We start from the raw sequence: 14,706 nt of genomic DNA, 5'->3' as shown, positions 1-14,706 counted from the left end.
GACCACAGTCCAAGAAGGGATGTCATGGGAAAGGAGGAATAGACTTGTTTTCCTTGGTCCCAAAGGGAAGAACCAGGAGCAATGGGTAAAAATTACAAAGAGACACGATGCCTATACAACCTAGGTAGCAGCCATTCAGTAAAAGATTATAGTAAAAGCTAAAGCTACTAAAATTCCAGGGTGGGGACCTTGGAAGGACAAGGCAATGGCACTCACACCATGACAGTTAGGAAAGACCACAAAATGCCCTTAGGACAGGATAGACAACTAACTGTGCTTCTCAGGTGCCACAGAGACCTAACAACCCCTAATGGCAGAGGTTTAGCATAGGAACCTGAGCAAAGTGAGTCCAGAGGGCAAAAGACCCTACACCAAAAAAGCATAGGAGAAGCCAGAACCTAGTCCTGGCAAAATTTTGCTTCAAAAACTAAAGTTGAACAGATGAGAAAAGCAGATGACACTGAGGACACAAAATAGTTGTAGATCTAAAAATTCCCCCAAATTTAAGGAAGAATAACTTTATTTTGTTGTTGTTGTTTTTTAGTGAGGCAATTGGGGTTAAGTGACTTGCCCAGGGTCACACAGCTAGTAAGTGTTAAGTGTCTGAGGCCAGATTTGAACCCAGATACTCCCGACTCCAGGGCCGGTGCTCTATCCACTGCGCCACCTAGCTGCCCTGAAGAATAACTTTATAACAAGCAATCAAAGCTTCAATGAAAAAGTAGATTTTCCACAAGAAGTGCATGGAAACATAGAAGAAATAAAGGGATTAAAAAAAAAATAAGGAATCTGGGGAGAAGAGACAGAATAAATAGCTTATCAAAGAAGATGGTAAGCTTTTACTAAGGAAGTGACTCCCTAAAAACTAGAATACATCAAAGAGAAATCAACAAATCTGAGACTGCTAGAACAAAAACTATTAGAACAAAATCAAGAATGAAATGGGGGGGGGAGGGAACGACCCAAGACCATAAAATATAGGATATCAAATACAAGTAAGTGACCTGGAAAAACAGACAAAAAGAAATGGCTTAGGAAACACTAGACTGCTGAAAATCATCATTAAAAAAGTCTCTGTCTTTCAAGAAATCAAAAATGAAACTTGTAGATGGAAGATAGAAAAATCTTCCTGACAGAGGTAGACTCAACATGCTGAAAGAAAAATGTCCACTGTGTGGATTCATTTTGTTTCACTATCTTTATTTTTACAAACTTAATTTTAAGGGGTGTGAGTGACGTTGGGATTAATTTTAAGTAAGAAGAAAAAAATGGTTGAGGGCTGAGGATCACAATCTTGTTGCCAAAAAAAACTAATGAAATATATTTTTTAATATGCATAAAGAAAACAGAAGGGAGCAGAATCAGAAATGTTTTGAAAGTAACATGTAAGATTTATTATATACTGAATTTTTAAATCACAGAGACAAATTTAATCTTATTTTCAGGAAAAACTTATCAGCTAAAGCAGTCTAGAGCTACTAGAATATGATGATGGTCCCAGAGGAATTTGGTTCTCCTTAATTGGTAGTCTTCAAACAGTTGGATTATTATTTCTAAGATATGTTATAACGGAATCTTTTCATGTATGTGATAAACTGGATGGCCTAGCTAAGGTCCCCTTAATCAACTATCAAATCCTATGACTATGATTCTAAAGGGTTGGACACCTAAAATCCACATATAATTATTTAAATATTGGGAAAGCAGGGGCAGCTAGATGGCGCAGTGGATAGAGCACCGGCTCTGGAGTCAGGAGTACCTGAGTTCAAATCTGGCCTCAGATACTTAACACTTACTAGCTGTGTGACCCTGGGCAAGTCATTTAACCCCAATTGCCCCGCAAAAAACCAAAACAAAACAAACAAAAAATAAATATTGGGAAAGCACTTCATTGTAGATTTGTACACAACTACACGCAGAGGGGAAATGATAAAGAGATTCATCTTAATGGTTGGACAATAAAGCAAGATAAAAAAATAGTATTTATGATAGTTTATAATGTTGATGGTTTGGGTTAGAAGTTAAAAAGATACTAAAAACATAATGATGTAACACTAATGCCTCAAACTTATGAACTATGTAATATACTTCCATTCTTTGGGATACTTATTTCAGTAAGCAGGTTCAGCTAAAACTTATTAGCAAATTAAAGTGAACAGCTATGTCTAGGTCCCCTACAGAAAATGCAAGACTCACAAATTTGGTACTTTTCTCCAAATACTTAAGATATTCCAGGAGTCTTCTGTTTGTTTATAGTACAGTCAAGCCCAAAGCTGTTTATGGCAAGGTATAAATGAGGGCATTTGAAATAAAAACTCATCTCATAAAATCTCATAAAAAGCTAACTGAAATACTCAAATAAAGATGCACAAATACTTACCTGAATATAATCAACTGGATTCTTTCCTTCCCCTTCTTCAGAAACAAGGGCTTTACCCTGCTCCCTTAGATATGAGCTCATACACTCACACATTGTTTTCAAACCGTTTGGCACACGGCTAAATAACTTGTACATGCAGGCAAGGTCTAGAATAAAAAGAAAAAAAAAACGCTTACAGAAAATTTAAAATAACATGATTTTTTATGTTTAGTTATAAACATAAAGTTTATCAAGACTATTGATTAATGCTGCAGTTAGTGGTCCCCATTATGATGTTTAATTATGCAATTTAAAAAATCCAACTAGAATTAGATGCCAAATAAATAAGTCCGAATCAAACTAATTTTCCTTAAGAGGAAATTGTAAAATGTATTAAAACGTCAAATTATGAGGTGGAGACCTCCAAATAAGAACACACGTTAGAGCAAAACTGTATTTCAAAATGACACCATCAATATTTTAGAGAAGCTCTAATTTATCCACTATAATTCTAGTTTGGATATATGGTTGCTGTAAATATCTTATAAAAATGAAACTTATTTATGGTGGCAATGTTTATGATAATAATTAGGGAGGAAATCAAAATGACCTCAAGCTCAATAGGTATTGAAATTATTTTTTGGCTTCTGTTTATCTTTTGAAAGTGAAGTAATAACCATGACTAATCATTTCAACTAAAGAATGTAAGAATCATACAGAAAAAGATAGTAAAAAATTGCTTAAGACAAACACCATCTGATCTGTTTTCTTCATTCTTGCAAATCTTGTTTGAAACTCAAAGGGAAAGAAAAGTCTGCTTTTCAATATACCTTCTCAGAGTAACTCTACAGACTCCTCTAGTGGGAACCAGTCAATATTTTATCACAATACCTGTATTAAAATAAGATTTTGTTATATTTTCAATTTAGAATCTTTCATTTAGGATATAAAATCTTCCCTCAGGAGCAGCTAGGTGGTGCAGTGGATAGAGCACCGGCCCTGGAGTCAGGAGGACCCGAGTTCAAATCTGGCCTCAGACACTTAATATTTACTAGCTGTGTGACCCTGGGCAAGTCACTTAACCCCAATTGCCTCACTTAAAAAAAAATCTCCCCTTTCCCATTTTATGGCTATATCAGATAAAAATGTAAGAAACTTGAAATTATTATAATAAAACACTACTCATCTCATTGTGGCTTAGAAGTGATCCTGTGTTCTTGAAGGCTATGACAGTAGGAATAGCTTGAACAGCTTTTTACACAAGCCCAATGATAGACATCACCTCAGTCAACCAAGGATGAACCTATCTAAATTCAGAGAGCTTTTTCACTAATTGGCTAGGAATCTCAATAAGATTTGACTACTTAGAAGGGGGGGGGGGGGGAGAGAAGAACCTTTCTCCAAAATCTTCAGATTCCTATACCAAATAATATTTTTGATGGGCATCTTTTTCTTCCTTAAAATGAAAATAGTCTGGAAATGGTTTTATTACTTGAATTATCACTTCATTACAAAATATATTCAAAGTATTATTAACAAAGAGAAAAATTTTAAATGTATTAATACTAAGAGAATGCTCATCACTTGGTTACTTCAGAGAAAATTGTTAAGAAAATAATTTCACATATTTTAAACTTGACAATTACTATCGAATTTCTCAAGTCTAAAATCTAGGTATTTTGAGTCTGACTTGTATACATCCATACTAAGAAACAAAAGGCCTCTGGGACAATTGGTATCCAACTATCACACTGTTAAATATGAACTTATGTAATTAAAAGCTTTCCTTGAGGGGCAGCTAGGTGGCCCAGTGGATAGAACACCGGCCCTGGAGTCAGGAGGACCTGAGTTCAAATCCGGCCTCAGACACTTGACACGTACAAGCTGTGTGACCCTGGGCAAGTCACTTAACCCCAATTGCCTCACCAAAACCAAACCAAAACAAAACAAAAAAACAAAAAAAAAAGCTTTCCTTGGTTTGTGTATATCTTGTATGTGGTTCTTTTATTTTGTGTGTAAAAGGAAAAGGCTGGTCATCAATGATGCAAGAAAAGGAAAAATTACTTGACAACAGCAGTAAAAATCACATTCCAGCACTATTTCACATACCCAAACCCTTTCTTTAATACGGGGGAAGTACAATGTTAATCAAATCCTGGTTTTCTACTGAGTAATAACCATAACCATAATAGCACTAACAATGCACATCGGCAGGGGGCCTCCTGGGTACCATGCTCTGCACTAGGCACTTCCCAAATCCCATCTCACCTGACCCTCACTACAAGCCTGGGAAGTAGGTGCTCTTATTATTTCCATTTTACAACTGAGGAAGCTGAGGAAACAAGAGGTGAAGTGACTTGCCCTAGACCACGCATCTAAGTGTCTGAGGATGGATTTGAATTCAAGTCTTCTTCACTACAGATTTCACCATCCTATCATCCACTGCTCTTGCAGAAAGCAAGAATTCTAAGACGCAAGAGGTAGGAAGGAGAGCATGAGAGTAAGCAAGGGCAAAGACACAGGGAAAGGATCCTAAATCTAGAGCTGAAAGGGGTCTTCGATGTCACGGAGTCCTACAGATGAGGAAACTGAGGCTCAGTGATGGGGAGTGATGTGCCCGGAACAAACAAGAGGCATAAGGATTTGAACTCAGTTATTTGGAATTACAAGTTCAGCACTCTATCAAGTATGCAGGACTGACTGCCTCTCAGGCACAGTATTTGGTACCTGACTGGCTACCAGTTGCCAAATCTTATTACTTCTCTCCCCCCAAAATGTCGTGTATACATTTTCCTTTACTCTACTCACATAGTTACCACCCTGGTTCAAGCCTTCATCTCCCCTCACCTGGACTGCTTGAACAGCTTTGCACCTCAGGCAATTACTACTATGAATCAGATAGGACTTTTCCCACGGACCCTTTAAGTGTTTCAGATACAACTCCAACCTGTCCCTAACTCCTTTAGTAAAATAGGGTGCACAGAAAACGGTTATTAACAATTTTAACAGGGAACACAAAATATCAGATTGTTGCGTTTGTGTGTATATTTTTATTATTACGTATCAATTTAAAAACAAATTTGATGACAGCGCAGATATGAAAGTAATTGCTTCCTATAGTTTCTCTCCATTAAGTTTTAACTGTCTCTGTAGCCTCTGTCTTTTCTAAAGTCACTCTTCTAGGAAAATAAGGACAAAAGGAGGTAGTATGATGTTGTGGTAGGAGCCTGAGAAGTGTCTTACACTTCTAAAATCCTGTAATTTAAACATGAACTTCAATAATACAGTTAACCTCAAAAAAGTGGAGCATTTAACTTTTCTCTCAAGTCTTAGAAAGTAAGAGTTTCTGATTGTTCTCTTACCTTTCAAAGGTCTTCAATATATATTTAAAATTCTAATAATTTTAACTACAACCTTACTGAAACAGCATTAAACTTCCCTCCAGAAAAAAAATTATTCATACTTTTAAAAAAATTAATGCCTTAATTACAAAAAAAAATCACAAAACAGGAGCTCAGGAAATTGGGAAAAGATCAATGTCTACAACTGTTTTAATATTTTTAGGAAAAGCATCCTGGAGCTCACCTTTTTTTTTTTCCTGTCAAGGGGAAACTCAAGTGAAGGAAAGAAAACAGAGAGGAAAAGGGAGGCAGGAGATAATAAAGTTCTTCTAAGACACAGATCTAAGATTCTTAGTAGGCAGCCACCCCAAAAGCACAGAAGCTCAAGTACTTAAGATCAATAGGAGAGAAATCCCAGAATGGTGCTCTATTATTAACCCTGAAGAAACTACATTAATATTTGAAAAACCACAATTAATTTTTTTTGTTGGGTGAGGCAATTGGGGTTAAATGACTTGCCCAGGGTCACACAGCTAGTAAGTGTCAAGTGTCTGAGGCCGGATTTGAACTCAGGTCCTCCTGACTCCAGGGCTGGTGCTCTATCCACTGCACCACCTAGCTGCCCCAACCACAATTAATTTAAAAGACTCATAAAACTTAACGAACCTGGTAACACCTCAATACTTTAAAAACATACCTTCTGTCCTTTCCATTTTTTCAACATATGCACAAGGCCAGAATTCTCCATTTCTACTATGGTCTTCATATGTTTAGAAATTAGTTCTCTTTCAACCACCTTCACTATCGGCTCCTCAGTCGATTTGTCCAGGCAGTGCATCACTCGTTCTATTTCTTCATTAATTCTTGCTTCTACTTTCTTTATATAAACTGAAGCACTGTTTTCAGCTAAAAATTTCTGACTTTCCATCTGTTTCAAAAAACCCATGGTTAACTTTATTACATATAGAAGACCTTCTGAAATGCAAAACAAATGTCTGTTTTTATTTTGGCTTCTCTACTATTGATCACAACCCAATCTCTTAAAAATGTGTCCTAAAAATTTTATGCAGGTTGTTGAAGAAACCTAATTATGATTGTTCTTAAAAACAAAAACAAAAACAAATCCATTCTGTAGGTTAAATGAATTAGTCTAGAGACCTAAAACCAGCCCTGTAAAGAGTTCTGTATGTGGCTTAATTCTTTCTAATTTTAATGTGGTCAACATCAACCTGGGTATGAACAACACATGACAGATGAGAAGGTATCTTTATACAAATTTACAGAAAAATATCTCCCCAATGTACCTTGTTAAAAAGCCCAAGGACTTCAGACATTTCTAAAGAAAAACTGAATTCCTCAAGTTGCCATTAAACACCTCCTGTAAAATGTTCACCAGTGACCAGTATAGAAACTTTCATTAGAAAGTAACTACAGTAATAGCTATGTACCTTATTTTGGAATAATGTTTTAACAACATGAACATTTCAATAAAATGAAACTAAATTAAATAATCATTAAAATGCTTTGTGCTACTTGCCACATTGTTAAAGCAATGTTGTTTCTCAAATATTTTATTTACAAGGAAAACTTTACTCCTAACTGTATTAAGCTGTTTGCATATGAACACATTCTAAGAGCATTCATTTGCATCTATATTTATTTACCTGGAAGAATTCTGCAGACATCTCCAAAAATGGAGCTTCAAAATCTTCTTCATAAACTGATCTTCCTTCAAGACCTAGAATCATTAACATCTGGCAAGCATTTCTTATTGCACCTCTGTGAAAAGAAATTTAACAATTTAGACAACAGATAGCAATAGATATTTTAAAGGGATTAAAATAGTGAAAACTATTATATTCATGAAACTTTCAATCTAATTAGTCTCCCAGAAGTATCTTATTTTTATTGAAAAAGGAATAGCAGTTTTGTTACAACATGAATTCTTAATCAATCAGCAAATGCTTATTAAATAATTGGTGTCTGGTAGGTGGTGGTGATACAAAGACAAAAAAAGAAAAAAGAAAGAAAGAAAATTGTGTTTGGGGCAGCTAGGTGGCACAGTGGATAGAACACCGGCCCTGGATTCAGGAGGACCCAAGTTCAAATCCGACCTCAGACACTTGATACTTACTAGCTGTGTGACCCTGGGCAAGTCACTTAACCCCAACTGCCTCATCAAAAACATAAAATAAAAATTTTTAAAAATTGTGTTTGTCCTAAAGGAGCCTCTATGAAAAGAAACCCCCTATACATATGAATATATAACAGTTCTAAATGTTGGGGGTGATTCTTATTCTAGGCATTGTGGATTAAGATACTGTACGTATCTTGGAGAACCTGATATCTGAATAAAACTATGGATTAAAAATAAAACAGAAACAGCTATATAAAGGGGAACTATTTGCTAGACTAAAAACCAGAAAATTCTATTACTGCCTCTCAGATTGCTTCAGGCCAATCTGATCACAGCAGCTATGCATAAGAATCATGTACTTTACAAGTTTGCACTGAAAAGCTACTGAACATTCAAAGAACCATCTTGCAAGGTTCACTTGAGCCACTTGAGCCACAGTACAAGTACAATAATAAAATCTAGAGGCTGCTAGAGGGCACAATCTTGCGTAGAGTACCTGGCCTGGAATCGGGACAACTAGGAACTGAAATCTGCCTCTTGACACTGACTGTAGGACCCTGAACAAGTCACTTTATCTCTATTTGCCCATTTCCTCAATGTGAAATGTGGATAATTATAGCACATAGCTCGTAAGGTTGTTATGAGGACAAAAATGAAATAATATTTTTCAAGTGTTTTGCAAACCTTAAAGATCTACAGTGGCCATTATTATTGCAGAAATAAAAGAAAAACTTGACAGAAAATGTAAACTAAAAATGATATAAGCTGATATAATAACTTTAATGACCCTCAATTTTTTAAAGTCTGGAAAAAAAAGATAGAAATAATAAAAACAAGGGGGTGTAGCTAGGTGGCACAGTGGATAAAGCACTGACCCTGATTCCTGGATGACCTGAGTTCAAATCACGCCTCAGACACCTTGATACTTACTAGCTGTGTGACCCTGGGTGAGCCACTTAACCCCCCATTGCCCTGCAAAATTAAATTAATTAATTAATTAAATAACTTAAAAACAGAATACAGACTTCCTCATGAAAAATGCTAAGAGAACAAACTACTAAATAGGTCTTGAGAGAGGTATGCAGAATGAAAACAGTATGAAAAGTCAATATGCAGAGCAACTAACTCCAGGAGTCTTTCTAATAAATTTATTTTCTTAAAAATATTCATGATGTCTAAAGTTAAAAGAAAATATCTTTTTACTTCATTCTTTTTGGGGGGAGGGGGGCGTGGCAGGGAATAAGGGTTAAGCAACTCTGCCCAGGGTCACACAATAATAAGTATCAAGTGTCTCGAGGCGGATTTGAACTCAGGTCCTCCTGAATCCAGGGCCGGTGCTCTATTCCACTGCGCCACCTAGCTGCCCCAACTTTCTTATTCTCTTTAAGAAAAGTATAAGAGACAAGAAACTTAATCCATTTGATTTTTGAAAATTGTAACTTCACTTGATTAACAAAGAATATTTATTCAAGATGATCTCATAATTTAGCAATCCTGATATTATCCATTAAAAAACTGCAGCAATAAAAGAAATCATCATACCTGTCCACAACTTCTCCTTTTCTCTCTCTTGCAATCATGTCCAACAGAGTTTGCCTGAGGTGATCTCTAATACACCCTATGTACAACTTGATCTCGAAAAATAATAATCCAAATTGTAGACATTCTCCACATTATTTTGCTGACATAGACACGGTCCTGCAATTTAAAACCAAAATAAACAAACATCAATGTAATTGTTTAATTTTCCCAAACCAGTAAAAATAAGCAAAATTCCTTTCAATGCATTATTTTTAGGTAAAAAGTCATACTCAAAATTATACAAAATTGCTTTAATTAACTCAGTCACACACAAAAGTCATCTTGGCCATAAAAGGCAGCCTGGCCAATTCTACTGTTAACAAAAATCAGAGAATCTGAGAGTTGGAAGGGACTCTAGAAGCGATCTGATTCACCTCATCTAACCTTTGCTTTAAAACCATTTGTGAAGAGGAACAAGACCTGATCCTGACATAGCCCTTTCCACTTTCCACACTCTCTAAGTGCATCAACTTTTCCTTATGTCAATTTGCAGCTTCTACCCTCTGCTCTTAAATCCTGCCCTCCAAGGACAAGGGAACCAAGCCTGACCCCTCTTCCAAGTTACAGTCTTTGAGATACTTGGAAGCAGTTAGGCCCACATACCCCAGCCCGGGCTAAGTCTTCAGCTGAGCCTTAGCTGGCACCATCTCTAAAGGAATTTTCTCATGATATTTGTTTTGTAAATGCTTATTTCTGTACATGTTTTCTCCACTACAGACCGTATGGTGTAACCGTCAGCCTAGCACAGTGTCGTCACTCAGGAGACATATAGTAAATGTTTGTCGATTGATGATGTCAAAGCTTTTGTACATCTTAGTTGTCCTCTGGACCGTCTCTAACTAAGCAAACCCTATCCTAAAACATGACACTCAGTATTGAACACAGTTGTACATATAAGTTCTGACCAGGGTGGTAGGTCTGTCACTTTCCTAGTCCTACTTACTATAAATCTCTTAAAGTGGACAATTTTAAAAAATGAGACTACCGTACAATGTCTCATGAGCTTGCATTGTACCTAAACCCTCAGGTCTTTTTCACTGGGAAAACTGCTATCAGATGTGAACTCCCATATCACGCATTTATGAAAGTAGTCTTTGGAACTCCCTAAAATTATTACTGTGAAACTTTTTTCATTAGATTGCCTCGTAAGATCTGTTTATATCACCTGATATGTATGCCATCCCTGTTAGCTTTGTATTTTTTGCAAATCTGATAAGCAAGTCAGCAATGTCTTTATCTAAGTCACTGATAAAAATTTTGGCACAGACCTGTGAGACACACCAACTCCTTCTGAGTTGACCTCAAAACTTTAGTGACTTTGGGTTCAATCAGTCAACTAGTTCCAATATTCAAGTCCTTTGTAACCAGTAAATATCACGACTGGCTTAATGTCCAAAGGAAGATAATCATTGAAAGGACCCAGATTTTAAGAAATATTGATAGCGCTATCTTTATTAAAAAGCAGGAAACAAACTGTGCCCCCAAACTGGGGTATGGATAACTGTACAATGTGTATATGATGAAATAATCTCACAGCCTGAAGAAACAAATGAAGATTTGAGATGTGTAATTGTTTTCAAAGTGATACTAAAGAAAATTGAACCAAACAATGACTATAAGGATTCAAATGAAGACATCACTAAAAGAAAACAGAATTCAAGTAAGATTCAGTGGACACTTAATACTAAATTGTTCAAGTTAAAGCACAAGTCCTTCCCTTCTGCTAGAAATGGTAACTACAAAAGTGCAAAGCGGCATGTACTATCCGGTACAATCATTATAAGGAGGTTTTACTTAACTTTGGGAGGAATTCTCTTTGTGATTCAGGTTTGGGTGATTCTTGGAATAAGTTTGTGGTACCAAGACAAACTATGTCAAATGTTTTAAAAATAAAATCTAGATAAATAATGTTTTCCATTTTCCTTAACTTTAGGTCTGATAACCCTGTCACCAAGTAACTGGCATCAGACTGGCATTATCTGTTCCTGATGAATCCGTGTTCACTCTCTAATCATGGTTTTATTTTCTAAATGACCACTAAGCCATCCCTTTAAAATATACTCTAGAAATATGCTAGGAAAGGAAATCCAGCTCACTGGCCTACAATCTGCAGACTCCTTTCTCTTAAAAATAAGACGGGTTGTGGGATAGGTTAAGTCATGAGAGTTCCAGGTCTTTGTTGTCCTTTCTTTTCCTTGGCAGTTTCAATTCATTCTGAGCATTAGGCACTCCCTGAATCTTCTTACTTAAAGGACCATGTCATTCCTTTGTACTGATCTTCTATAACCTGTCTTTTGCTTCCATCATCTATACAAAACTTTAAAAATCACGTTAGTTGATTAGTTCACCATGTATCCATACCTGTACCTTAGAGAAATTCCATTTTTCTTCCACATCAGAAATGTTTATCTTTGTGTCTTCACCATTTCATTCCTGAGTTCTCTATCCCTCCTGGATCAACTTTCTCCCTACAATTTAAAGCCACAGGAGCCTACACAGCCTGAGAGCAAGCTCCCCTGAGCACAGAAGTTCATATGTTTCCTCTGTCCCCACCAGTTTAAGAAACAGGGAGAAAATAAATGATTCTCAAGGCCCATAGGGCTTCCTTCCACCATGATTAAGTCAGAGAAGTGGAAAGGGTGACTTTACAATATCTATCATATTCATTTAACTGTTAGTACTTTAACTGTGGGCCTATAATCCAACAACTAAGGAATCAAAACACTAAAGGAGCTGAACCCTATCAATATTGACCTCCTGATTATAAACAGTGCTAGAAAACAGAAATCACAGTCAGATCAAAGGGTATCTCACAGCTTCTCTTGGAGGGGCAAGAAAAGAAGCTGGAAAGGTGGGTTTCATAATGTACTCAAAGCCAGTAACACTTCATGGGCTCCTTGGTCACCTTCCCTCCTAGGACTTCTGGCAGGCCCAGGACTGCAGCCCAGGCCCTCTGAATCCAAATCCAGCATTCTGAAGTTCATTTACAAATGTCTGACACTGAGTGAGATGACAGGAAAAGTACATTAAGAACTACAAGGTCAGCGTAGACGATAAATGGGATCTGAACCCAGGTCCTCTGGTGCCAGAAGCAGTGCTGGTTCCACGGTACCCTACTGCATCCTACATCATATAGTTTTGATTTAGGAAGATTTTGATAGCCTAGAACATTGAGTAGAATCTAGTTAGGCTTAATACTGATAGAAAACATGAAGTGTGGTTTAAATAAATAGGTTCCATGTATACAAACGAGGCAAGGCATGATAAGTCATCTAGAAAAGATGGGGAGAGGGGGAGTGTTAGTAGACTGAAAGCTCATTGAGTCAACAGTGTGCAACTATAATCAAAAAGAAGTTAATGTAATCTTAGGTTGTACTAAGAGAAGCACAAGAGCTTCCCAGGAAGAGAAGATGATCATAGGTCCTGTATTTTGTGCTCTCAGGTGAAACCAAACTGAGGAACTGTGTTCAGTTTGGCACAACACATTTTAAGGACACTGATAAGCTGAATAATATTCACAAGGGCACCCAGGATGGTAAAAAGTACTAATTTCATTCCATATGAAGACTGGTGGAAGGAACTAGGGATTTTTAATCTGGAAAAGACAAAATTTACAGCTATTAAGTGGAAAGAGAAAAGGAATAGGTTTGTTCTGTTTGTATTTTTGTTGTATCCTTTGTTTGTGAGGCCATTGGGTAAGTGACTTGCCCAGGATCCACACAGCTAGTAAGTGTCAAGTGTCTGAGGCCAGATTTGAACTCAGGTCCGTCCTGAATCCAGGGCCAGTGCTTTATCCACTGTGCCCACCTAGCTGCCCCTACCAATGGCTATATTAGGAGTAATAGGTGGTTCTTTTAATTTTTTATAGCTGTCTTTCTTTGGCCATTACATTATTATATCATAATTTACTCAGTCATTCCCCAAGTAATAGATACCTACTTTGATTCCAAGTGTTTGCTACCACCCCCCAAAGTGTTATTATTAATATTTTTGGGCATATACAGGACTTTTCTTTCTATCTTTGCTCCCCCGCCCCCACCCTGGTATATATGCCTTTAGGGAATAATTTCTGGGTCAAAATATATGAATATTTTAGCCACTTTTTAAAGTAAAATTCCAAACTGCTTTCTAGAAACAACTAGATCACTTCATAGTTCCATTGACGACATATTAGTTTGCCTTATTTTTCCCATTTTCTACAACTAATTTATTCCCATATTTTGCCATCTTTGTCAATTTTCTTGGTATGAGGTAAGACCTGAAAGGTGCTTTGATTTGTATTTCCTTATTAGCAGCGATTGGAAGAAATCTTTCATCATACTGGAAATGAGAACTGTGATTTATTATGTCAATACTAAGATATTGATTTACCTTATGTAATTAAGATATTAGTATATTTTATAAAATTTGTTATCTCAGTACATACTTGGCTAGACCCTTATTAGAGGTAAGGCAAAGACTTTCCCCTTAACTGATGCATTCCTTTTCTAGTTGCATTGATCTTGTTTGTAAAAAAGTTTTTTTCAATTTCGTGTTCTAATAATTACCTATTTGATTCTTTATTATCTTCTCTATCTCTAGATTAGATAAAAATTTTCTACCAAACCATATTTGAATATGCCTTATCTGGTTCTCTTCTTTTTTATTTTTTAAATTAATGATGTGACCTCAAATACTCAAGTCACACCTCCCATTTTTAGTTTATTATGGTTTATGGTATAAAATGTTGATGTAAAAATAATTTCTTATTTCATGTTTTCAAACAATGAATTGTTGAATTAAGATTGCTTCTAACTTTTCTGTAGTCTTTTACATGCATTCATTTTTCCAATATAAAATTAGTAACAGTTTTGATGACAATTGCTTTATAATGTAAAATGAAGTCAGGAAGTGGTACTCTTCATTCCTATTTTTTTCCTTGAATATTTCCTTTGCATTCCTGAAAATGAGTTATACTATTTTGTCTAGTTCTATAAAACACACATTAGTTGTTTGATCAGAATAGCATAAATGTATAAATTAATTTAGCTCTATCAGTTTCTTACATCGGTATAACCCAACCATAGACAATGACAGCCTCTTCAAATGTTTAGTCACAGTGAGTAACTTATTGGCCACGTTAAGTTCTGCTGTAAGGTTTTTATTTAAAAGTTCAATATCAATATTAACCAGTGATTTGGTCGATAGCTTTGTTTTATCCCTTCCTGGTTTGATGTCTGAAGAGTTTTAAACCCAGATCTTCTACGTCCATCACTATTTACTACTCCATCCTGAATCTTAATTAACTT

The 14,706-nt window shown here is 36.2% G+C and overlaps 1 protein-coding gene across 1 annotated transcript in view; it reads right to left on the bottom strand.

Annotated features, from left to right (window-relative positions):
- CUL3 (cullin 3) overlaps positions 1 to 14,706 on the bottom strand; it is a 102,253-nt gene that overhangs the window by 23,049 nt on the left and 64,498 nt on the right. The window contains 8 exon segments of the mRNA XM_043993344.1: positions 2,381 to 2,526; positions 5,307 to 5,319; positions 6,398 to 6,628; positions 7,365 to 7,479; positions 9,380 to 9,457; positions 9,459 to 9,488; positions 9,490 to 9,523; positions 9,526 to 9,535. Coding sequence (XP_043849279.1) covers positions 2,381 to 2,526; positions 5,307 to 5,319; positions 6,398 to 6,628; positions 7,365 to 7,479; positions 9,380 to 9,457; positions 9,459 to 9,488; positions 9,490 to 9,523; positions 9,526 to 9,535 — 657 coding nt within the window.

The sequence above is a fragment of the Dromiciops gliroides genome, chromosome 3 (assembly GCF_019393635.1).
Source record: "Dromiciops gliroides isolate mDroGli1 chromosome 3, mDroGli1.pri, whole genome shotgun sequence".
NCBI lineage: Eukaryota > Metazoa > Chordata > Mammalia > Microbiotheria > Microbiotheriidae > Dromiciops > Dromiciops gliroides.
The sequence above is the reverse complement of the archived record's forward strand: the minus strand, read 5'-3'. Positions and strand labels throughout refer to the sequence as shown.